The 26,745-nt window shown below is 40.3% G+C and overlaps 1 protein-coding gene across 2 annotated transcripts in view; it reads left to right on the top strand.

Annotated features, from left to right (window-relative positions):
• The window catches only part of Nebl (nebulette), a 375,861-nt gene that overhangs the window by 251,630 nt on the left and 97,486 nt on the right, over positions 1 to 26,745 (top strand). Inside the window, exons 6-10 of one of the 2 annotated variants that reach the window (XM_031369078.1) lie at positions 5,781 to 5,885; positions 8,125 to 8,235; positions 14,904 to 15,014; positions 23,725 to 23,826; positions 24,906 to 25,007. The exons of the other annotated variant lie outside the window; for it this stretch is intronic. Coding sequence (XP_031224938.1) covers positions 5,781 to 5,885; positions 8,125 to 8,235; positions 14,904 to 15,014; positions 23,725 to 23,826; positions 24,906 to 25,007 — 531 coding nt within the window. The remainder of the gene's footprint in view (positions 1 to 5,780; positions 5,886 to 8,124; positions 8,236 to 14,903; positions 15,015 to 23,724; positions 23,827 to 24,905; positions 25,008 to 26,745) is intronic. 2 annotated transcript variants of the gene reach the window in all.

The raw sequence follows: 26,745 nt of genomic DNA, 5'->3' as shown, positions 1-26,745 counted from the left end.
TTCACTTCATCGTAGATTCTGTCCTGCTTTATCCTCACTTAGCCGCTACAGTTTCACATGGATCAGTAAAGAGTCTGAAAAATTACACTAATTTCTAAAATAAAAATTAAAGGAAGGATTGACATAATCATTTTAATACCAAATGTTAGGACTGAAGTTACAGTTGTGTACCAGCGCTTGTCTCTAGCATGTGCAAGATTCTCAACTGCAAAATAAATAAGCAAACAAATACTGAATAAATTAAATGTTTATGTTCCTAAAAGTTTCAGTTAAATCTAACTGAAAGTTAATTGTTCTTCAGTGACATCTCTGTCCTAGCCGCTTTCTCTTAGTTAGTTTTTGTTTGTTTGGTTGGTTGGTTTGTTGTTTTTTGGGGTTTTTTTTGAGGGCAATTTTGTTTCACATTGCTGAGTTCAGAGTTGTTACTGAGTGAGATTGGGTGGGTGGTGGGAGTGAGGGGGTGGAGGGTACGGGTGGGGTGGGTGGAGGGTGAGGGGGTTGCTGACTTAGCAGAGCCCTGCACCCTGAAGCTTGAGGAAACCCTCATTTGTTGGAGACCAAGCCATTCATTCAGCTAGCAAGTTCCCCAGGATTGAAACAAGGTCAGTGTGACCCTCAAGCCTTGGCCTTCCTCCTTGCTGTATGCATGCCAGGCGCTACACACATGCCTTTATATTGTATACTCTAGCAAGCCTCTGTGTAGCATCCACATATCCTAACTTGCAGGTGCAAACTGGATGTTGAGTGACTGTCCAACACCACTTGCAGAACATTGGTGGGGACAAGGTTCAAGTTGAGTGCTAGCTGAAGCCAGAGCCTGGTTCTAAGTCCAGTCACCTGGTACTGTGCTTCCTTTCCAACACTGACCTGTAGGTTTATGGGTTCCTTTGCACCAGGTACCTTATATACCCTCCATCAGTTCAATTCCTCTTCTTTGCGTCTCTCCTAGCATCACTGTTTCTATAGCAGTGTCATAATCAGCAGTGTGTCAGGCAGGCAGTGCTGCTGTGGATGGCTTGGGCCTCTGAGTAAGATGGTACTCAGTTTCTCTCCCAGTGCACCTTATAATGAGAGTTTCACAGACTTAGTGGCAACAGGGTGGTTTGCAGTCCTCATTTCTGACCTGTTGCTGATAGCTTCGGCCTATTGTTTTTTATAGCAGCTTGAATGATTGTGAGCTGCCGAGGGATGGATCAAATAACCACTTCCCTGCTTTCTCCCCTCACCCCTTGAAAGTATCCAAGGCTTATCTCTTTGGGCGTACCATTTACCTCAGAGAATCAGGGTCATCAGAAGCCTTGGAAGCCCTGGATACACTGCTGTATCTGGCCCCTCCCAGACAGTATGTAGAAATATTAGGCAAGACTGACTTGGTGCCAGTCCTGGGAGTCTACCCTGCATGGCATTCTCTACAGAGAGAATGTCATTTTTCAGGTCAAGTTGGGAATCAGTGTAAACATTTTTCTTTCTTGCCCCTTGCCTCCTTTTTCCCCATTGCTTTTCCTTTCCCTTCTCCGTAACTTTCCTGTCTAGTTTCTGCTTTGTGTTTGAGCTGTCTATACCATGGATGTTCCTCTCTATAACATCTTGTTTCCCAGGCAGCCTCATAGTTTTCCTTTCAAGCATGTAACACTTTATTTCCCTAACTAAAATTTCCAGTATTTGATTTTGGATGTCAAACACCTCATCAGAACCTTGTATCAATTAGACTTGTCCACCAGATTGAGCACCCAGAATCTCAGATCCTAGTAGCATTCTGGAAGGTAGCCATAAAAAAATACTGGCTCAAAAGGAATCTTCGGTGAGTTTCATGTAAGTAAAGCAGAATGAGCCATGTGTGAAGCTAATTGGGCTTCATCCGAGGGCAGCCTGATTCAATATTTTATTTCAAAACTTGCAGGGCATTCGCCTATATCGGAGTGGGGACAGATTTTTCAGATAGATGAACTTGTTTGCTGTGGACAGATTCTTCCAATGATAAAAACATTAAATTCTGTGGCTACTCCTTCAGAAAAATCTCAGAGTGTGTTAGAAAACCTGGAAGAGTGACCTTGGTCATGACCAGCTAATTCATAAGCTGGGATCAAACCATGGTTCTTTCTCTCAGGGGTAACTGAATTTGACAGATGTGATTTCCTTTGTGCAAGGACTTCCTAGATAAGCATTCGTGTATGAAGAAACAGTCACAAACATTTTCACATCTGTCATCTACTTTGAGCCATTAGCTAATCTTGCCCTCACCAAAAGAGCCATGTGGAAACAGGAAGCAACTGTGAGCTAGTTTCCCTTCTAATTTTAGTGACAACATGGTGGGATTAGTGGGACAAGCCAAAGGATAAAATAAATGTTTGAGACATCTCATTGACTATGACACCAGCAACATTGCGTTACTTTTGTCTTTAATTTGAAAGTATGTTGGGTTGTGTGTTTCCTGTGAGACAGATGGTTGCAAGTAACAGAGAGAGCTTACTTAATGCAGTGGGGATTATTTTCTCTCCACATGTAAAGGCGGGAGGTAGGTGTTCCCAATCTCCACACGGGAGCTGTTTTCATCTCCCTTGTTCCTTTTCTTCTTCCCTCCCTCCATCAACATCCTGGGTTGTCTCCTCATGACATCATTACTGCTGCCCTGTGATGGGGCCGGGGGCAGGGCGTGAAATAGAAGCATGACTGTGCAAAGCTTCTCCTGCTAGCCTAGAAACATTAGAAGCTCTGCTGGAAAAGTTGCATTAAGTATCCTGTAGTGGACCTTTGGCCTCCTCGTCTCTTTACCCTCCCGGGCTAATCAGTGGCCAAAGAAAATGCCTGGTTTATAGGAATTGAGGTTGTTTTCCATTCAGGTCTGTGTGTTAGAAGTGAAGGGGTATGGGTGGGGATCTCTCCAATAGATGGACCCAGTGTTAGACTCTAACATGTAGACAAGGTTGTAAACAGCCATCTGTTTGGTAATGATGTTGTTTTTATTCATTTATCATTCCTATCACACTGGCATAGGAATCCTACAAATATGTAATAGAGTTAATTATGTAAAAGCTTACTAACATTTACTTATTGTTATGCATTTTGTGAAATGTATTAGGAATTGTATGCAAACTCACTGGAAACCATACACATACATTCCATTCATTAGAAACCGAGCATCTATCCTGATGTGTGTGTGTGTGTGTGTGTGTGTGTGTGTGATTTTAAAATTTTGATGAACACCAATGGACAAATAACCTTACATTTTAAAATTCATCTTAAATTTAAAGATGCAAATGTATCCACTTTTTAAGAAAGATCAAAGAAGGCCATATTGCCTGGCAGTCAAGGCTGAACTATTTGCCTGCAGAACAAAGGAAGTAAATTCTTCACCCGTATCCCCAGCTCCTGTCCTTAGTGTTTAACCCCTGACAGGCATTATCAGAAGGCCTCTAGCCAGAAGCACATACCACTGTAGTGAAGAATGTGGTCCTGATGGGAATGATGGTGGCAGAAGATAAAAATAATGAGCCAAACTTAAGCCTAATGATAGGCTATTTTTTCTCACACTTAATTATATAACAGGGATACTTTTTCCCCCTATGATCAAAATAGCCTGGTATTTATCATCCTGCCATTAACGATTTAATTACTAGTGACTGAGGAGAGAGATTTGCAGGAACCTTAAATTATGGCTAATCTTTGAGAGGAAAAATGTAATTTAGTGTTCAGATAAGATAAATATGTTCTCCTGTTGATTTCATGAATAAAGCAATTTTAGGCATTAATATCTATGAGACACAGCAGTGGACTATAGAATTTTGAAATTACTTACTGTATTTGTATCTGTTGACATGTTAGGTCAGATTAGGCCCCTCAAATCAGATTTGCATATGGGAGAATCTCCATGGAATGTTAGTCCATTACATCAATATTAATCATGCCCTCTTAAGAGCTGGTCAGTAGGTTCAAGTAAACATCACATTTAGATTATAATTAAGAAGACCATATAATTTATCTTGTGAATTGGGACATTTTTCCAGCTTACGTATTTATAGTCTTGTGTAGATAAACACGACTTCATTACAGAATGGTATAAATTTCAGTAAATTACTGCCATCCTCTTAGCTTCTCTCAAGTCTGCCCTACCCAATTTTCAAATTGTCCAGCAGTTAACATGACAGCAAGACACTGTTGGCATTTCTCCATATTTGCTGATACTTTTTGAGCTGGTGTATCATGTGGAATCTGTCCCCAACGGGAGAATAATTCTGGCCTTTCTCCAAGTAGTGCTTGCTAGTGATTCATTTTGCCAGTGACTTTGAGAAAACTGAGCATGTTCAGTAAAGCCCCCAGAAGGCTTTCTGGTGGATCTGCCCACTCACAGCACAGTGGTGTTCTGGAATGATCCGTACCACCTGGAGAGCATTCTGGGAAGATGCTGGGCAGAGGGGGGTGGGTGCGAGGGAAGCACAGGATGGTAATAAATTAGGGAAGCTGGATTTGAGGGAATCAGTCATAGGCCTGTTCTGGCCACAGGTTAAGCCCCCTTCTCTGATTCAGTCTGTAAACACAATAGTGCTAAAGGTGATACACTCATCTCTTCCTCTACATCTCAATATTTTCCATCTTTTCTGAGAACTTCTTGTGTCATACTTCAAGGTAGGCAACTGTCTCAAGCCACAGACTGTGTGACTAATAGGCCTAGGTTTGACCTGTGTGTGCATGAATGTGTGTGTGTGTGTGTGTGTGTGTGCGAGAGAGAGAGAGAGAGAGAGAGAGAGAGAGAGAGAGAGAGAATATGTGAATAGTATGTATGTGTACACGTGTGTGTGTACATGTGTGTGCATGTTTGTATGTATGTGAATGCTATGTAGGTGCACTTGTGTGTGTATGTTCATGTATTAGTGAGAGAATATGTGAATGATATGTGTGTGTACATGTGTATGGCCATGTGTGTATGTGTGTGTAAGAAAAAAGAGAGATTATGTGAGAGATATGTGTGTGTGTACATTCCTATGTGCATATGAGAGAGAATATATGAACGATATGTATGTATGCGAGTGAGTGTGTATATGTGTGTACATGTTTGTATGTGTGTGTGTGAGAAAGAGAATATATGAATGATATGTGTGTGTGAGAGAGAGAATATGCGAATGATATGTATGTGTGCATGTGTGTATGTATCATGAGTGTGTTTGTGTACAAGTGTGGACAGGTGTGCAACATATTTACATTATCTAGCTACGAACCAAGTTAATATGTGAAAACTGAGTTTACTGTATGTCATTGGCCTATATTGTTATTATATTTAATATGCGTATTTTGACTGTAGTTATCCTTTCTTTATGTAGAATTACTCTTGAGAAAGTGTGAAGGTTGGAGAACAACCTTGGTTGTAGGTCATTCCACCTTGTTTTTAGACAGGGTCTCTCCCAACCCAGCCCCGAGAATCAGCTTCTGTGGATTCTCTGCTTCTGTCTCCTTGTCGGTGTGTTGGAACTCCTTCTCTGGCTTTTTGGGAGACTTGAGGGTGGTCCCCATGCATGAAGAGCAAGGACCTTCACCTAGCAAGCTGTTTCCCTGGGCCCTCAGCATGGAGGCTAACGGTGACTGATGCTTGCATATGGAAAGTGAAGTTCTCCCTCACAGTGTGGCACTGCCTGTGCAGCCTGGGGCTGGGCCTCAGAAATGGCTGTGTGTAGTGCATACCGTCAGTCTTCACTTCAACAACTGGGCTTGAGTTGCTTACCTTGCTGTCGAGAAAAAGTCCTCTAGAGTTGCTGCTTTCTTCTTATGTCAATTATTTCCCTTTTCAGATCCATTATAGAGAAGACTATAAAAAGTCTAAGGACAAGTGTACATTTGTGGCTGACACCCCCATGCTAAACCATGTAAAAAATATTGGTGCTTTTATTTCTGAGGTAAGGGTCTAAGAAAGCTCTAAGTGGAAATGTGTCTTTCTTTCTTGTGTTTATATAGATAAAAATGTACATTAAAGTTACAGAATAGTTTTAAAAGTAACACTACTGGTCATACCTACATTATCTAGCTATGAACCAAGTTAATATGTGAAAACTGAGTTTATTGTATGTCATTGGCCTATATTGTTATTATATTTAATATGCGTATTTGGACTGTAGTTATCCTTTCTTTCTGTAGAATTACTCTTGAAAAATAAGTATTTTTACTCATGTAGCAGAATGTTCTGATAGCTTAGTTAATTTAGAACTTTCAAGTTATACATTTCCTAATGGCTGTATTTTAGAGGTCGATAATTGAATATCATATTGGAAATAAGTAAATTTTGTCAGCAAAGTCCTTCAAACATGCTATCTTTGAGAAATAATTTTGAGTTAGCTCTTTTGGAGTGGGATGAGACTCAGCTGGAGAGAGACACTGATTAGGAAGTCAGAGTGAAGGAAACACTGTTTCCAGCTGGAAAGCCACACAGCTTCTCTGAGAGCAGTCAGGGCCACAGTCCCCAGTGGATCCTCATGTGACATGGCATATTCTCTGAGAGCAGTCAGGGCCACAGTCCACAATGGATCCTCATGTGACATGGCATATTCTCTGAGAGCAGTCAGGGCCACAGTCCCCAGTGGATCCTCATGTGACATGGCATAATCTCAATGTTGAGGATTTGCATTAGTCTGAGAATGAGCTTGAAAAAGAGAATGGATAAAGCAGCATTGTAAATGTCTGACCTCTAGTGTTTTGTAAGTAGTGTTGGAAAGAGATAAATATGATATGCTCAGGATTATATAGTAATGTGGTACAGTTTTGAGAAAAATCAGTCCATTTTCTGTTATTACCAGAAATTTTAGCTACAGGTCTGTGAAAGATACGCTCTGTCAGTCAGCACTCAAATCAGCTCTGAGTGAGGGGTGGGGGACTCCATCAGTCAGCACTCAAATCAGCTCTGAGTGAGAGGTGGGGGACTCCATCAGTCAGCACTCAAATCAGCTCTGAGTGAGGGGTGGGAGTTCCTGAGGTCTCATCTCATAAAGAATCGTGGTTCTTTCTTCTTGTATTAGCTACATTATTTATCCTATGTAGAGAAACTCTTAGTGTAATTTGTGTCCGATTAATGTTCCTGAAGGAGTTTACTGCAGAGGAAAAATTACAAGTGGTTTCCTGTCGTGTTCCCACAAACCCAATTTTCCCAAGAGGAAGTGGTGACTGTTTGTCTGTTCAAGTAATGCCAGAGCTTGTTCATGGTGCTGGCTGACGGGACACACACACACACACAGAGAGAGAGAGAGAGAGGGAGAGAGAGAGAGAGAGAGAGGGAGAGGGAGGGAGGGAGGGAGGGAGGGAGAGAGAACCCTTCACCTTTCACTGTGTCCAAAGAAAGCCAAGAAGGCTTCAATACAGAAACAATTGCCTTCTTCCTCCTCTTACAAATGTACGTATGTACATATGTACGTATGTATGTATGTATTAAATTACACAAGTTTAGAGGATCAAATCTGACAAACATTTATACAGTGTTCTCATGAGAATAAGTAGTCAATTTGTTTTTTATCTTCTAAAAACAACTTTCCATTAGAGACATAAATATTTTCCATAGTCTGTGTTGAGCATGTTTCCGCTCCCACGTGATGAGTATTGAGCAGATCAAGGAAGTTAATGTTTCTTCTTCCTTGTCCTGGTCTCATGTCTGTAGCCTTTGGTCCCCTCTTCAGTTTTTTATAAAATAAACAGTAATCTCTTGTGAGATTATGGTCACTCCACAGTTCTGTAGAGAACCCTGGGACATATTTATTGTACCTCATTGTCTGGGTTCCTGTTATCCAACATCACAGGTCATCACTATTGTCTGTCTTTAGGATCTAGGCAGTAAATTCTAATGACTTGCATTTTGTAACTCAGAAGATCTCATTGTTCTTGGGCCAAATACATGAAACGTTCAACAGACAGACTTCAGAAATGCACAGATAGAAGCATGGACTGTCCTCTGTCCTTCCATATGTAAAACTCTCCTCATAATGCACTGGGTAGATTTCTATCTTTTAGAATACATCTATCAGATTTATTGATGTAAATTTAAATAGGCTGCAGGTGTTTTAAACCAATAATGGTTCTAAAGCAAGCTTTCTTTTATATTTATGATAGCAAAAAAAAAATGCTTCTATTTATTTTCTTTTTGTTTCCTCTTAGGCAAAATACAAAGGTACTATTAAAGCTGATCTTTCCAATTGTCTGTATAAGGACATGCCTGCTACCATTGACAGTGTCTTTGCACGAGAAGTATCCCAGCTTCAGAGTGAGGTATGAGTCATATTTGCAACCTATGGAAGGTATTTGTCATTTTATGAATACTGTTTATCTTGGTTATCACATACTAAACAGAGATTGGAAATACTGGTCTATACTAACAACTATCAGATGTGAAATGACAGAAACTGAAAGCAGCTTTCAGTCGCTTGTTTGTTGCTCCATGCCCAATCCATTGCTCTTTAAAACCCTGATTCCAATATCATTCAGACATTTTCAAAGATGGACTTCTGATAGATACTGTCAAATGAGTCTCTGATTCAATATATGACCCCAAAGCTAAGAACATTTCAGTAGAATTAACAAAGTCAGGAAAATAGGTGACAGGTTGATTTGGAAAAATGCACAGGTCTGTGCTTCCTCTGTTAGACCAGTGTTTTAGGAGTGTTGTATCCTGTGGCATGTGTTTGCCATTAGGTAATCGACAGTCACTATTAAGGGACTCCAGCACGTGAAAGGAGTTATTTCAGTGATTCTAAGTTGCAAAAAATTTGAAACACTATCATCATGAAAACAGGAGTGTAGGGGGGTGACTTTTTCCCCTTAAAGAAGATTGACAGGTAAGGCATTATGAATATCCTCCAACTCCAGAAGTTCTAGCTACAGGATTTCCAACTAGAATATTTTGATGCTTTCTGCTTCACTGTTTTGTTTATACCACAATCTAACAATCGTGGTGACAATGGCGACGATGCTGATGTGTGTGCTGGTGCCGCTGATTGTCCTCCAGTTTCTGTCACTTGGCTCTCTAACTTTGTAGCAGAGCCTCATCTAACTCATTTTCTGCTCCATACGCGGAGCCGTCCTCAGTAATATATTGCTCTCCTTCCTAAGGAGAATCTGCCTTCTGCATGGCTTATGTTCTCCATGCACAGTGTACATCTGCTATAGCGGGTGCTTGCTAGGTCAGGTGCTATACCATGTGCTTCCCACGTCTCTATATTTGATCCCCCAAACACTCCACCAGCTATCCCCATTGTAGGCTTGTAGAAACAAGAGAGGATAAATAGCTTTCGCAAGGCCACACATGCAGGAAAAACAAGATCCAGAACACGAACATGGCTAGCTAATCTGCCTCCAAAGTCTGAGTCCTCAACACAAGTTGCACTTCTTCTCTCCGGCCGTTTCTACTACTTTCTCCCTTTTTATTTATTTATATTTTAAGATTTATTTATTTATTTATTTTATGTATATGAGTACACTGTTGATGTCTTCAGACACTCCAGAAGAGGGCATCGTATCCCATTATAGATGGTTATGAGCCACCATGTGGTTGCTCGGAATTCAACTCAGGACCTCCGGGAAGAGCAGCCAGTGCTCTTAACTGCTGAGCCACCACTCCAGCCCTACTACTTGCTTTCTTATTAATTAAATTTATTTTTGTTTTAAAATATATTGTAAAACTTTGTTTTGAGATAGCCTCAAATGTAGCCCAGGCTGGCCTCACACTCATTATATAGCCCAAACAGAACTTCAGCTCACAGTCTTCCCCCTTCAGCTTCCCAGGTGCTAGCCCTATGAAGCCATGTGCCATATTCCTTGTTTCACTAAATTTACTTTTTTCTCTAGATTTTTTAAAAGTAGAGGCTGCCTTGTATTTGAAATAATTCCCAAATGGATTATTCTGGAAAAATTCTAAACATAGAAGCATTCTTAGACCATCTTTAAGTAGTAGTTCATTATTATAAATTTAGTATTATGAATCCAGTGTGTCCTCAGCCTGGCAGTGAATCTATCTCAAGTGTGCAAGATGAGTCTAAAACCATATGATAGTGAGCTTCTGCATGGCTGACTGTGATGAGCATGTCTTTTAGTTGCCCTGCCAACATCTGGTCACTTAGCTATTTGTTGATGATATGGGCTACTTAACAAAGCCCATAACATAATTACAACACAACATCTGATGTGAGACAACTACAATTATTCAAGAAAGAAAAGGAATGCATTCTTATGTTTGTACTTGGTGAGGTGATAGTTTGGGATTTGTTCTGGATAATTTTATGTCAATGCACAAACTAAAGTTATCTGAGAGAAAGAGATCTCTTCCATACGATGAGGGCTGTAAGCAAGGCCATAGGACATTTTCTTAATTAGTGATTGATGGAGGAAGGCTCAGCTCTTTGTGGGTAGGGCCATCTCTGGGCTAGTGAACCTGGGTTCCATAAGAAAGCAGGCTGAGCAATCCAGTAAGCAACATCCCCCTCCATGGCCTCTGCATCAGCCTCCATGATTTTGTCCTGGATGAGTTCCTGTCCTGAGTTCCTTCAATAATGAACAGTGCTGTAAAAGTATAAGCCAGACAGACAAACCTTTTCCTCCTGAAGTTTCTCTGATTGCAGTGTTTCATAGCAGTAATAGAAACTCTAACTAAGACAGGATACTTGAGTTCTAAGATTTTTTTTTAACTACAGGATTTTTAGAGTTGGCCATGTTTTTGTTATAATAAGTTACCACATACATCATTACCATGTTGTCCTATGATAGACACCGTAGGTGGACTTGTATACACCACAAGTTATAAATACATCCCCTGTGATTAACTTCCAACTTGCTCTAAGAGAGAATTTTTTATTTTTCAGAAGTGTCCATTTCAAAAGCTGACACAACTGTAATCATGTCTCTTTAGATTTGTATGCATCTATTCCTATTATTGCTATTAAGATTGTGACTCCAAATTTTCCTGGAATTAAAAGGGAAGAAAGACGTGTTATTACCTGTGAGTGTCTGTGTGTAATAACTAAATTTTAACTATGGATGCATAGGATCAAAGTTGGGATATCCTCAGACTTGAATAGCAAGTGTCTTCCTGGTTACTTTCATAGTCCACTTTCTCCTAACCCTTCAACTAACTCTTCTCTGAAGTTGCATACAAACTTGAATGTTTAACCCAAGTCTGTTGTTTTGTCATCTATGCTACAAAGAAAACAAAATGTCTAGTCAAAAAGCAGCAGTATATCCTAGTTTGGAATCTGCTATAAGGGATTTGAGAGGAGGAGCACATTCAGAATTCTTCTATGTTGGCTCACTTTAAGGGAGTATTCCCACACTTCTGAAGTGTAAACAAGTTTATGTGTTGATAGCTCTCATGCATGTTTGTAACTCAGAATCACTAAAGTAGCTATTTCACCCTGGCAACTAGCTTGAAGGAGGAAATTAAACTAGGTTCATACTTTCTTCTAGAATATGATTGATAGGAAGAAATGAGAAAGGGAGCCCTAATGCTTGCTGGAGACCAATTTATGAGTTATATAAAAATAGAGACCCTAAAGAAACCCAAGAATAGAGTGGACTGTGCCTTAAATATATAGGATTCTTGCTTTCATGGCTTTTTCCAGGCCAGGGATGAATGCTTCTGCATCACAGAAATGATTCAGGCAACTGTCACTGGGACTGAACCGACTGATGCTGTGTCTGTAGCACTGTGGCCATAGGCTTCTGTATCTGCAGTTCACAGATGTCAGTGTGTATGTGTGTTGCAAACATCTACTGGAAGTGAAACACAGGCATTCGTCTGTAATCCCCAGTACTTGGGAGAGAAATAGGAGGATCAAAGCTCAAGGTCATCTTAGCAATATAGTAAGTTCAAGGTCATCTTAGCAATATAGTAAGTTCAAGGTCATCTTAGCAATATAGTAAGTTCAAGGTCATCTTAGCGACATAGTAAGTTGTAGGTCAGTCTCAGTTACATAGAACCCCAACTCAAAACAAAATCTACTAAAAGGAAAATGTAAACATCTCACCTATGTGAACACATTTATATGGAATGTCTGAACCTACTGATCATGCACTCTGATTTGGCTGTGCAGCTCCTCGCTGTTCTGAGTGTACTCGAAGTGTGAGGAAAGTAGTTTGAAGTTAGAGAAACATTACAAATGACAAATCCTTAAGAAATTAAATTTATCAGAAAACGTATAAGTGTGACATCATTTCCACTAGCTATTTAAAGGAAGAAAATTGCTATGATCAAGTAAAGTTCAGCTGTTTGCAGCCTGATGCGAGCTCAGTTTTTAAAGCACTGCTTAGTAGCAGCTATAAATGAAATGACTATTTCAAAGCTGAAAGTAGCAAATTATGTATCCTCTTTAAGAAAGAGTGCTTTTTCAAATTGTTTCTGGATGAGTCACTATTTCTATGATAACTCACAAAATGGTCGGCTGTGTTAGTTATGTTTATGAAGTCACGCCTGTGGAATTCAGTCTAAAATGCAGATTATAGCAAGCATTTATCAAAAGAGGAGATAGACATGCTGGCTCTTTTCATTTAAGAGGAAAGAACAGATCACATACAAGTTTTCATGGTTTTATAGCCTTGGCTACTCATTAAACTCTCCATTTCCTCAGAGGCATAATATAAAATGTAAGGAACTGTGATAATGGACTCTAACCTGCAAGGGGGTTCCTCACTTATGTAACTGCTGAAAATGTAAAGATGTTCATCATAATTACTTATCTTTTTGGAGTAAACTGAGGGACACACCATAGGAAGATGACTATGCCTGGTACATATGAAGTGCTGTCTTTGATTCTTGGTAATTAACCAGATATACAGAACTGGATCCAGGAACCTGACCAGATAGGACTAAATCAGACTTGAATATGTCAATTAAAAGAAATACCCACAAAGCTGGAAAAAGGGGAATGACCTAGAGATATGTTACTATCATCTGGTAGTTGGAAGATTATAACTGGGATTTAATTACAGAATTCTCATGAAATGAAGTCAGATCATTGTAAGTACCTTATGAAAGAGCTGGGTCAGTTGGCAATTGCATCTTGGGAGCAGCTTGGAAAGTGCAGAAGTTCAGCTCTTTGGTCCTCATGGACAGGGTGAAGGCTCAAAGCCAGTGAAGCTTGTCTCCTCCTATCAGAAGCTCTGTATTGCCTGGTAGTTTCTCTTCCTGCATCTATAGACATTCAGCTCAGGGAACACAAGTTGGAGGTTTGATTAAAGTAGAAACTTTCAACAGAGCTTATGAAAGAGTATACAGCTTAAAGAGTACACAGTTGAAAGCTCTTTTAGGAGAAGTGTTCAAGAAAACTTAAAATACAGAGCCAGAGAGGCCATTGAAATGTCAAGAGCTGATAACACACCAAAACAGTAAGAGTCAATGGCTGTTTATGAAAAATAGCCCTACCACTTTAATCCTGTTGAATGCTGTATTAACAAAGTTAAGTGGGTAGCCATCTCTGTTTACAAACTCCTATGAGGAGTGTGGCTTTATGAGAATGCTGAATAAACTCATTTACTCATGTATTTACTAAAAGTTCATTGCATTGCTATCCTGTGTTATTTACTCTGATAAGCACAGGATATTAAAAGATGTATAAGATATCAAAATAGCTTCCAAGGAGCTCATATTGGTGACAAATTCTTCCTTAAGTTTAACTGTATTCTTTTCACTGAAAGTAGACTCTGTTTTGCTCTTGCTGCATATTGTCCTAGTATTTATTTTTACTGGCTTTTATTTCCTTACATCAAGCAATTAATTAAGTTCCTTTAACATGCTTGTCATAATTTGACTCTTAGCAAATATTCAAATTGCTTTTTCTTTTCTTCCTTCCTATTATTATTACTATTCCCATTCACTCCTTTATTCATTTACTCATTTGTTAATTTGTTGGTCAGGTAGTCACGGATGCTAATTATTTTCCCCAGATGCTATTGTGGGATTCAGCTGGGGAGCTGAACAGTTGTGTGTTTCAGTGTGAGAAGATAGACAATAGGTGGTTATGCAAATGTTGGAACAGTGAAGGCAATAACTAAGATGGCTATAGAGGCTGAGAGCAAGGGAAGACTTCCTGTTCGACTTTCTTTATTCCCAGTTTTATTGTCAGGTTTGGCTATGCCACCCCCTGAGGCATCTTTATCCCAACCCCTCTCTAGCCCATGCTGAGCAAGCCGAGAATGGTGGCAATGGGCAGTACTGGGATGACATCATCCATACCGGAGGACTAGGCTCCACCTAGCTGAGAATTGTGGCTGTATGTTCAATATTCTCCCTAACTGGGGAATTTAATGAAGATAAATCATCTGCCATGTCATACCAGTCAATCATTTATGCCACTATGAAATCAGAACCTTTCATTTAAAAGTAAATAGTCCACGGTACAGGAGAGATGGCTCAGAGGGTAAGGGGGCATGTGGGTTTCTCAGAGGACTAGAGTTCTTGTCCCAATGCCCACAACTACCTAGAACTCTAGCTCCAGGAGTATCCAGTGCCTCCTAGGGCATCTCCATCCACACAGATACACAGACGTACACATTGTTAAAAATAATTAAAATATAGCTTTAAAGTAAATAATTCAGTTTGACACATTTTTAATTCCCCTTCACTTGGTCAGTTGCACCCTCAAAATTTAAATCTTGGATATTTGTAACCCCACAAGCTCTCAGTTACTGAGATTTTCCCCAAACTGTAGCCAAGCTTGAAGACAGATAAATAAAATTGAGGTTTTTAATCTTTTGTTCAAGGGCTTTTTTCTTTAGAGATAAACTGCAAGTTTTGAGTTATGAATCTAAACTGCAGCAGGAGAAGGGAGTGTTGTGGGTGTTATCGTGTTACAGACTCTCAGGCAAATGCATCTGTCAGCCAGAAAAACAGAGGAATTTACAGCAGAGTTGACACAGCTCGAAGTGGATCTCATCCCTGTGTGTGTTTAAAGGTTGCTTACAAGCAGAAGCATGAGGCTGAGAAAGGCTTCTGCAGTTACGCCTGCATGAAGGAACCACCAGAGGTCAGACGCGCCATGGAGGTCAACAGGCACCAGAGTAATGTAAGAAGCTCACTCTGAACAATTTTCTGGGGGGGGGGAACAGATTTGGGATTATTTGGTTGAGATTAAAATATTATAGCACTTTATTCACAAGGGTTTAATGCTTTTATTTGAATTTTTATGGTGACTGTCATTAAATCCTTGCTGAACGCCTTTACGTTGCTTTGAGTTAGGACAAGTGTGGATACTGTGCCAGTTTGGTTATCAGCATTTACTGAACTTCCTTGACATTAGGGGAAGTTCATGGTCTCTGGTCCAGAATGGCAGGGCTACTGGAAGGAAGCCCCACTGCCATCAGTGGCCCCAACGGAATTGCAAACTCTTGTTGTGGGTTCTCTACTGCATTTCCTTTTGGAAGGCTTATCTGGTTCAAATTATTATATTTAAGACCCAATAGATATGAGCTACCAAAGCAGGCTCCTGATGGCTTAGAAGCAGGAGCTGGGGAAAGAAGCAGATTAAAGACAACACGTTCCTTCATCGGTTTTCCATGCATTTTACCAATTTCCCCGACCATCATGTCCTAGAAGAATAATCTCTCCTGAAGCTATAGCAGAATTGTGAATTTTCCGGGCGCCTAAAACCATATGAGCTGTTGGTTAGGTTCTTGATGCATTAGTGTCGGTACTGATTCATCCTGTCCTAGAACCTGTCCCCCACCCCTTCTCACAAGCACTCCTGACACTTTTGTGTGATCTCCCTTAGAATCCACCCTACCACATGGCCCCCTCTGTGAGGACTAAAACCACAAACTTTTATTTCAAAGTAAACGGTTTGTTGTGCTGACTGCATTCGGGGCCTAGGCTTATAGAGGGAGTCTTTACGTTTTAGGTGTCCGTCTCATCACTTTTGGGAGTAAAGAGTTATTTGGCTCACGGTCTTAGAGAAACTGCAGTCATATTGGGAGGGAAGTTATGATTCCGGAGTGGCTGTACCCATGGCGCCAGCAGTGTAAGCCATAGTTGTCAACATGGTCTCGGACTAGAAAGCGGAGAGAACTAGACTGGATCCAGGGACAGTTAGAACATTTAAAATCCTGCCCCAGCCCAACTACATCTGTTGGCCAGGCCCCACTCCCCAAAATCTTCCTAGTCTTCAAGGTCACCAAGCATTCAAAACAGAGTCTGGGGCCCTCAGGCTAAAACACTGTAGCTGTTTCTGTGCAGGCTGTACACAGTTATATGACATTAATTTGCATCAGGTCAGTTTTAAGTTAACATCAGAGTGAGGCCTGACATTATGGCTCAGACACTCCAACACCAAAGCATTCTCATGGATGCCTTAGTGCTGGTGGGAGCTGAAGAAGCTAAGTGTCTGAAATTGTCAGCAGGGCTGTTATTCTAAGGAAAAGGTTTGCAAGCATTGTTTGCTTATAGAGGGGGCCATAGTGTTTATAACTACCACTTAGCCAGCTCAGGCGCATACCAGGCACTGTGTCAAGACTGGTCATTCACAGTTCTTAAAACAATGCTGTGTCATGTCTCATTTTAGAGACAGATGAAATCAGACCAAAGGAATCAAACTCTTAATTCTCCCCTTTCTATTACCCCACTGCCTCCCTTGAAAGACCACTGATGATTAGTCGAGGTTTTACATGAGAATTAAAAGGGTGGAGTGATATAAGTTGTTATCTGAATTCAGGTGCTCTACAGGAAAAAAGAACTCAGATCTTGGAGTTCCCACTGTTTGACACTGAAGAAAACTTGAATGTGAATGGGAAGCTGGAAATTACACAGTGGGCTACTGTGCTCTGGTTGAAGCTGGTGTCCATGGAGCTGGAGAATCCCCATCTGTCTATCTCTGTTGTTCACTGAGACTCAAATACTGAAGTTCCTTATGCTAACACTCAGGTTTACCATCTCAGCCCTCTTTTCCTTTAAAAGGCCTGCGATTGAGGGATGGAGGACCCAGAGCATTAAGCCTTCTCCTCCTCCACTCAATACTGTGTCCTTACGGAGAAGGATCTGTTTACTTACATTCCTCTGACGACTTGGCTCAACCTTTACTTGCAAAGTTTGTACATATAATAGGATTTAGAAACTGTTTAAGACTATTTACTCAGATTTAAAGTGAAAATGATATTTGTATTCCACCTTGACGTCGTTTATATTCTTCCCGAGTCAGGCCTCATAGAATAATACGTTTGCTGTCCTTACAGTATGAAATGTAATGCAGTACTTGGAAGCCACGCGGAGAGGGAGAGCTAGGACTTACACCTTCTGCTCCGCTTATAAAACATAAAATATTATCTCCCAGGAAACTTCAGACCAGAGAATTGGATACAGAATTTTCTAGTAGAATTTAGCATCACTGCTTTTTTGCAATGCAGAATGTCACTTTTCTGTTTGGACATAAGTGACTCAATATAGAATAGAAGCTGGGGCTGGGGAGATTGCATTATGGGGAAAGGCACTTGTCAAGCTTGTTGACTTGAGTTAGATCTCTGGAACCCATGTGGTAGAAAGGAGAGAACTTGATCTCTACACACATGCTATGGCATAAGTGCTTAGGTGGGCACACACACACACACATACACACACACACACACACACACACACACCATGGTAATAATAAAGATAGATAAAGTGAATCAGATTATTCTGTAAACAGTGAAAGTTAACTTGCTACCTTTCATATATTCACAAAAATCAAGTCGGCTTTGTAAGCTCTGTTGGCTGAGAGACTGGGCTTTGAACTCTGGATGCTGGCTGAAACTGGCCTTTGTACTCTGCAGCTCCTCTTGCTGCATCTTGTCTGGCCCTTCCACTTCTTTGGATGCTCTTCAGTGGTCCAAAGAGAGTGATTTTTTTTCTAAGTATTTATGGATAAATGCAAGACTCTGACAGTCCAATAAGATTTTCTCCTTCAAATAACCAGAAGCTTTAAAGAGAAGAATAGTATTTGGGGTAGGTGGCGGGAATCTCTTGTATAACTGAAAACTGTAGTGAGTGGTCACCAGAGAGGAAAATCCACAGCTCTTGTGATGGAATCCACTGGCGCTCACAGTAGAAAAGGAGTTTGGCTTTAGATGTTGGTGCCACTGTTTGCTTTGCCAAATGGCATGGATGACTCTGGACAAGTTACTTATGCAAAGAGTGCACTTTCCGGTCTCTCAAGTGAGGAGGCAAGCAGTGGTCATTGCCTCTAAGGGTTCACTCAAGTTTTAAATGAGACTACATCTTTAAAGAGCTCCCAAGAGGTCTCTTTTCATCATGACGTAGTAGGCCTATCTGGCCTTTCTCCTGCTTTGAGGGTGATTTGAGAGTTTAGGATGATATGACAGTTAACTAGGACCAATAAAAAGAAGTCCAACTGTTCAGAGGGCCAACTCACTATGAAATAGATACGAAAAGGGTGTCAGGTTGGAGAGGCAAATTCAGAAAGTCCCCAAACCCTCCTCTTGTTGATACTGTCATCAAAAAAATGATTTGACTACCTATCTAAATTCTTTCATATTTTAAGGGCTGTGTCCATGGCACATTTTCTACTATAATTAGAGAAACTGGGGGTATTTTTCACCAATGATTTTCCCCAGAACATATGCTTGCAATGAAAATCCAAGTTCTTTTATTGCTTCTCACCAACCTTACGTAGACAGGAACCAGAGAGTCGTTCTGCTGTAAGCCAAGTGCATCTCAAGTAGCCATTTTTAGTTTTAGTTTCTGGTCAGCTTTCCTAAGTCTGTATTGCTAATCAGTTCAATTGGCATTAAAAACTGTTCAGACTTGATGTTGTTTTTCTAAGCATGACATATGCACTTTCTTAAGATTAATAAAAGCGTATCAGCAGTTAAGTTTCTGATCCCTTCAGAAAGTGAAAAGCTTGTGGACAATTCAGCAAAATGATACTAGGACAATGATTATGGCTTTCTGAGGTTTCCTATGGGACTTACCATAACAGCGTTTCAGGATTTAGCATCAAAAGTAGTATCTGCTGGTCTACAGAGTGAGTTCCAGGACAGGCACCGTTACACAGAGAACCCCTGTCTCGAAAAAACAAAGACAAACAAACAAAAGAAAGTAGTATTTGGTTCATCTCTCAGAGAGAGTCATTAGAATGACCTCTCTCTCTCTCTGCAGAAGGCTGTGGTCTGATGAGGTTGAATTGTAAAAAAGAAAATGTTTATCAATTGTCTAATAATGTGACAATAGTGATAGACTGTTCTAGATGGAACTCTGAGATTTATTCCATCTTTTGGAACTTGAAGGTTTTTTCCTATCTGTCATATAGCCATACCTTTACTTATATTCAAAGCACTTATGTCCTGTCATAGAAAACAGTATGTAACTGAAAGCAGAGAGGTGCTGTCTGGAGGCTGTGCTTTAGCTAATGGTGCTTGCCAGGATGAAGGAGGTCGTGAATTTTGTCTGCAGTGCTTACAAGCAATCCTTGTCTGTAAGCCAGTTTGAGGTGCCTACAAAGGCACTCCGATAGAAGCCTTTTTAATGGTTATAAAAGGCTACTTTCAGAGCATTACACTTTGACATCCCTTGCAGTCCCCTGTAGCCTCTACTCCCCTCCTTTCTCCTCCACCAACCTAAGAAGTCTTCTTTCTTGTCTGGTTTCGCCTCACCAAGAACTATTTGGTTCCTCACTAGAGTGTCAGAGCGATTTGGATTGGTTGCCTTTGCATCTGCCTGCTTGCACAAAGCTTGCCAGCGTCTGTTGGAGCCTTTTGTTCTTCTCCAAGTGTATTACTTCCCTCCAAGGACTGTCTGTGGAGACTTTACTTTTGATCAGTTTATGAATTCCCCAACCAAGGAGTGCCACATGACCATTATATAATCCTGAAGAGCTTGATGAGCACCCTGCATCTGTGTCTGCTTGGCTTTAGAGACCAAAGCATCCATTTTCATTCTCCTTTCTAAATCCTGTGAGTGTTCCATTTATCGGCTCATTCTAACCCATACCAAAAAAGGGAAGAGGATCCTGGAGGAAATGGTTCCAGTCCTAGAAGTGTTGATATAGCCCAGTTAAGTCTAGACAAGTTTTAAGAGGGATTGGATGGGCATTTAAAGAATTAGTGCACATAAAATATTTAACACAACATGTGACACACTGAACACATTACATGAATGAAGAAACCCACAAAGGATATTGCCTGTATGCAGCAGAAACAGAAATACTGAAAGGAGAGAATGCATGGGAACTGAGAAACAACAGAATTACATAGGCATGAGGCCAGGGCAGCTGAATGTGGTGAAACAGGGCCCAGTCCAGAGCCAGATGGTTGGTGGGATCCACTGCTTTCCTGGAGGTCATAAAGAATGGGTATGATTCTGCTGAAAACCATGAATTGATATCTCTAGAGTTAGAGATGAGAGTCCATCTCTGTGTACCTCAAGTAAAATGGAGAGTTTATTGGCTTATATACAGTCTCACGCTGGTATCCATGGGGGAGTGGAGTTAGGATTTTTGTACATACAAAAAACCCATGAATGCTCAAATATTACATATAAGAGCATATATTATTATATAGGCATATTATATATGCTCATATATTATTAAGTATGTATTATATTAAGCATATATTATTAGGTATTATTAATAACTATTATCTGCTTATGAGTTTATATATCTGCTCCCATATTTTAAGCCACATCTAGATTATTAAGAGCACCTAAGACATTAATTAAGTTCTAGGTTAATAGTGGTTGCATTTGTTTTTTGCAAATGTTCTTAATCTACAGCTGAATCCAAGGTACAAAATGCATGGTTGTAATTAGAGTTGGAGGACCTGCTATTTATAGAAAGCTCAAGCTTCCTTCAGGCAAGCTGGATACACCCCCCCTCACATTCTCACAAGAAGCTCTCTTTAGCCCCATAGTTTGGCTCTGTCCGGTTCCGTCCAGGGTCAGTTCTGACTGACGGTGTCTGTGAGGACTCAGAGTCAACTGTTGTCTCCACCTTAAGCTATGTTTATAGCAGCTGATCCCAGAGGAAAGAAAAATGCTACTTTCTCCCTATTCCTCAGGGCCTTTGGATGCCCCTAGTCCTGCTTAGAGCCTTATCATGATTTCTAAATGGGCTTGGCACTTGACTGGCTAGCCTGGTTCTACTGCATTACTCAAGATGAATAAGTAGTGAAGGGGAAGCAGTTTGCAAATGACAGATACTAGGGGCTGGGGCCATGGTGCGATCAGGAAAGCACTTGTCTCCCAGTGATGACGCATGGCATTTGGATACCCAGAACTCATAGAGAAAGCTAGTATAATGGCACACATCTACCATCCTAGCAATAGCAAGGTGGGAGGTAGAAACAGACACATCCCTCACAGGCCAGGCAGGGGAGCTTCATGCCAATGAGAAACTGTCCAGAAGAAAAGGTAGAAGGGGCCTGAGGACTAACACTTGAGGTTGTTCTCTGACCTCCATATCCACTTGTACACCTACACACACACACACACACACACACACGAATAATATATGCAGGAGGTCATGCTGCCACCCTGCATAGGAATTGGTTATCCTAACTGGGGGTGTGATGGAGCGCTTGCAACCTGAGAGTGTCCTGGATGGCAGCCTCCCTTTCTTGTGGCATTTCCCCCATCAGTGTTGCCCCAGAAGATGATGATCTGGATCCTGCGCTTTTCTCTTGCGTGGCCCCGTGGAGTCCTGTTTGAATGTGCAGCTCATGTCAATCTTAATATTTGTTTTGAGTCAAATATGCTGGCCTCTAATTTGCAATTTACATGGATGATGGGGCCCTATTCAGAATCCTGCTCCTGCCGCCTTTGTGCGGTTCACCTCACACCACGCAGTCATTAGGCGGAACAGCATATAATTAGGTAACCCATGTAAAGCCGTGGTTTCTGAAAGGTTGCAGTTCTTTTCAGAAAGTGTGGGTTTCCATCTTTCCCCCCATTCTTCTCTAGACAAAAAGCCATTTCCCCCCTGGTGGCTCTCACATGGATGTAGTAACTTAGAGGCAGTTAGTCTTGGAGGTGGATAATAATTTGGTTTGTTTTCACCTGAGGACTGGGTTTTGTTTATGCAGCTTATGTTTAACCCAGTGTAGACATTAACTGAGTTGTGTCATTTGTAGAGGAGTGCATTACTCTTCGTAGTCAATGAAATCGCCCTGTTTAAAGAGTCCTGATCCTTTAAAACTTACCTCACAAAATAACTGAGTTTTCATTTAATTTTTAATATTTCTTTTACTACTTGTTTGTGCAAAACCTACCTAGAATTGTTAGTGAAGGCAAAGCTAATGAAAATCTAAGCACTAAAGAAAACAGATGCTTTCTATGAAATTGCTCCAATTGTATCAAAGCTGTCTTCATATGTCAGGCAGGTTCATGATAGTAAATGAAGTTTTTAAAAATAGTCATGGTGTGACGACTATTGCAAGTTCATGAAAGATGAAGCGGAAGCGTCGCATTTCACTGAAATGAGGCCATGCAGTGCATTGGAACCTACTGAAGTGCTAATGTCCCAGTGTGTTCACTCCTGCTTATTGCCACTGGAAGAAGTGAGGAAAAGCAGCAGGGACTTCCTTAAACTCAGCAAAGTGAAAGAAAAAAGCCAAGTAGGTCCACGCTGCTAATCCTGGGTCATAGTGATCAGGAGTTCATTAGAATCAGATTCCTAGGGCCCACTTACCAAGATTCTGCAACGGAAGACTAAGTGGAGCCCAGAGATGTAACATTTTAATGAGTAGGCCATATGGTGCCACTGCTGAAACTTCGCTGGCAACATTAGGAATATGTCCTGTCCTTTGTGCAGGGGTCTTGTGGTTCATATGTCTGTATTCTATCCTTCTGTGTTCTGAAAAAAATAAAGATAGATTTAAAAATCACCATATACTTTACATTGTAACTGTAGCAGAATATATTCTAATAGACAAGAACTGTAGACAGCTAGGACTGTAACTTAAGACACTTTTCACGACACAGAGAAGCAGAGGGACGAGGAGATGGTGTCCATCAGGCACTGTATTAGTTCTGTTCTGATCTTCGCACCCATTTGTCAGTCCAGGTATTGGAAAGAAGCTGAATGATCTAAAGTACTTCACACTTGTTAGCACTTGTCTGGTTTTCTCTTTAAATTTCTACTTCTCACCCTGAGACTGATTTATGCCTAGTATACATTCAGAAGGACAAGATTCCTTAATACAATTCTTCTTTTATAGAATTAGACCATTAGTAATGACTTAATCTATTAGGAGATAAGTGCCCCCTAGGCAGGGACATCTGAAGCATTCAGCTGGGAAGGAAGAGGAAGGTGTGGCAGCCAGGGCAGAGAATGGGGTTGCCTAGCTTCACCATCTGTCATTCCCAGAGGACCAATACTATGCATTTGTGTGTCAGGAATTGTCCTGCATTCTCTGGATGGATGGATGGATGGATGGATGGATGGATGGATGGATGGATGGATAGATGGATGGATGGATATTGGCTGAGAGGATAAGCACAAAAATTACTCAGGATTATACAGAAAAATCCCTTCAGATTGATTGTGCCCTAATTCTGTTCTTCTATTCAAGAGTATATATCTATTTTAGACACATTGATGGGCATGGGATAATATAAAGGGAGCTAATATATCAGAGGAGATGAGTGATCTGCACAAAAGATATGAAGAAGGTAACTTAAGTTCAGTGTGTTCTCAAAGCGAGCATGGCAAGGGCAAATGATTCTATAGAAGTGAAGGTAACTAAATGAAATGACTAAGTTACACTTTTCCCAGTTGAAACTGTCTCTTTCAACAGATTTCTTACAGAAAAGATGCCCAAGGCACCCACACTTATACAGCGGAGCTGGACAGACCAGACATCAAGAAGGCAACTCAGATCTCTAAGATCATAAGCAATGTAATCTCTTTCTCTTAATCTTGTGCAAATCTGATTTCTCTTTATTTTGGAGGGAGAGTGAGCACAGCATTCATAGATGGAAGACTAATTCAATTAACATAATCAATTCATTTGAATTAATGACATCTCACTTTTGTCCTGAGTTATGTATTTGAATATGCAAATTATTGGGGATGTGCATGAATTGCCCATGTTCAGGCCGACTATGCCTAGTATTAATGTATTTTTAGAGGAACACACACTGTTGGGTATATGATTGCATTCAGATGTCTCAGCTTGGAAACCAGACTTGTCAGTCCTCTGATCCTGATTAATCTCACAGCTCACTCCCATCCGGGAGCGGAGCTCCACTTGGCCTCTTCCCGTCTGTTGCTGGTGACTTGCCGATCATTCCTTTCCCCCAGCACTTCACTTCACTTCTCCACATTGCCTGCATGCCATGTCTGTGACTTGTGCTCTCTGTGAGACTTTTCCAAGTTAGTGCCATTTTGCTTGAGCATGTCAAATGTCTTGGTTAAAGTGAACTGTTGGAATAACATAAGTCCATGCCCCTTAAAAATCAATAAAGAAACTAATTCAACTGCTTGGTAACCAAGTGCCTGTTTTCATGGACAAAATGATAAATGTTATCTGTATAAGAGTGTAGAGTCTTAACTTTCCAGAAAAGCTCTTAGAATCTTTAGAGATAAATGTAAAGATGATTAAGACTGGCTATTTAGGTTAAAATAAAAAAAAATATTTTACTACTAAGAATGAATCTCTGCTTTAGCAGTCACTATTTTATTTTATTTTTATTTTAGTATTTTTTCAAGACAGGGTTTCTCTGTGTAGCCCTGGCTGTCCTGGAACTCACTCTGTAGACCAGACTGGCCTCAAACTCAGAAATCCACCTGCGTCTGCCTCCCAAGTGCTGGGATTAAAGGCGTGCGCCACCACTGCCTGGCAGCAGTCACTATTTTAGCATTTGGTATTTAGTGTAAAGTAATTTTAATGGGCTAAGGGACTGTTATATTGTATTTTGATTAATGTTAATATAATGTAAAGTAGGAATATTAAAATTTTCACATTATTCACTTTAGGCAGAGTACAAGAAAGGCCAGGGCTTCGTGAATAAAGAACCCTCTGTAATTGGAAGACCAGATTTTGAACATGCCGTGGAAGCTTCTAAACTTTCTAGTCAGGTAAGACTTGAGCATGATAATCCTTCAATGGCTTTAGTCATAGCTTTTATTTCATCTTAGATATTATCTTTAATTGCAAGAAAAAACTGAGGTAATATTTCTGAAGCTACTTCAGTTAGTGTTCCAATAATTGCAAATTTCAGCTGAAAAAAAAGTTCAATTCTTAGATCAAAGTGCAGACTTCCCTCCAGGCTCACAGCTGAACCTGTTTCAATGAGTTTGGACATGTTGTATTTCCAGAGATCAGCAAAAGACAATACCAAATGTTATAATTTTATGCCTATATACACAAAATAAACACACATACAATTTGAACTTAGTAATAAAATATTGTCTCAATTTAAAAACCTTTTTTCTTAATTAGACAATGTAACAGGCAAGATAAAGTGCATAAATCCTTGAAATCTGATTTCAAAATATAAGACCTGAAGAGTCTACAAACCTGGAAGGTAAATGGCTTGAGAGTTTAGCAGGTTAAAATTTCAATTTTCCCAGAATTATCATATAAATGCTGTCCAATTTTAGTGAGAATCCAAAAGACTTTTAAGAATTTGGCTGAGATAATTTCAAAGTTTCTGTGGACAGGAGTTACCTGAAAGAATCTTTAATAGCATGAGGCTACAGATCAGTGACAGGGGAATACTAGAAAACCATTTGAATAAGTCAGTTTATATTGAGAGCTAAAATACTCAATAGGATAGAATAGGATGCCTGAAATAGATTCTAGTATGTCTAAGAATTTAACATATGGCAAAAGCGTTGATTCAAGTTAGTGGGGGGAAAATGGGAAGATGGGACAGTTAATAAATTGTGCTAATGTCACTGGCTACCTTTTGTGGTAAGAGAAAAAACTATGTCTACTTCTTAGCCCCTATACAAAAGTGAACCTCAGGTAGATTAACAATATGAGTGCAAGCCAACTGTGATGCTACATACCTGTAGGTCCAGCACTCATGAGGCTGAGCCAGAAGGTTTCAGGGTCGGCTTGTACTACAGAAGGAGACCCCATTCTCTAAGCTAAGCCCAAACCAAATAAACCAACACCACCGTGAAAACCAGCAGATGTGAACAAAACAATTAAATATTAAAGAGAAAATTCAGGAGTCACTATGTGGCCCACGAGGTTTGTATTTTAACAAGACCAGAGGTCTAGAGGTACTAATGGATAGTAAGACACGATGGTTACACAAACATTAACATCACTGCTGCACTTCATGACCTATGCTTGTCATTTCAACACTCGAGAGGCTGAGGCAGGAGGCGTGTGAATCGAAAGCCAGACTGGGCTACATACTGAGATCTTGCCTCAAAATGCTCAGGTAAGTAGGTAAGTAAACGTGGAAGTTTACTCAGGGATAAAGGTGTTAGAGTCAACAATGATAACAGCAAACTGATGTTTTCAAAAATACATTTATAGTTTTTGATTTTGGAAAATAATCCATTTCTTGTATTATACTTCAAAATGGAGCAATATAAATAGATAAAAGTCTAAAATATGACTGAAGAATATAAGATAAATCCTAAGTCTAAAAAGACACACTGGGGCTCTTGGTTTGAGATTCTTGGTATTCAAGCTCACCATAATGCTATTTCTTCCAAAATTAATTTTAAAGGCTCTATTTAATTCCATTTCAAATCCAAAGCCTTTCTTTTAAAAAATGAGGAACAAAGCCGGGCAGTGGTGGCCCACGCCTTTAATCCCAGCACTTGGGAGGCAGAGACAGGTGGATTTCTGAGT

This window comes from Mastomys coucha, unplaced genomic scaffold (genome assembly GCF_008632895.1).
Source record: "Mastomys coucha isolate ucsf_1 unplaced genomic scaffold, UCSF_Mcou_1 pScaffold15, whole genome shotgun sequence".
In the NCBI taxonomy this organism is placed as follows: Eukaryota; Metazoa; Chordata; class Mammalia; order Rodentia; family Muridae; genus Mastomys; species Mastomys coucha.
Note: the sequence above shows the minus strand (reverse complement) of the source record. Positions and strands in the feature narration are given on the sequence as shown.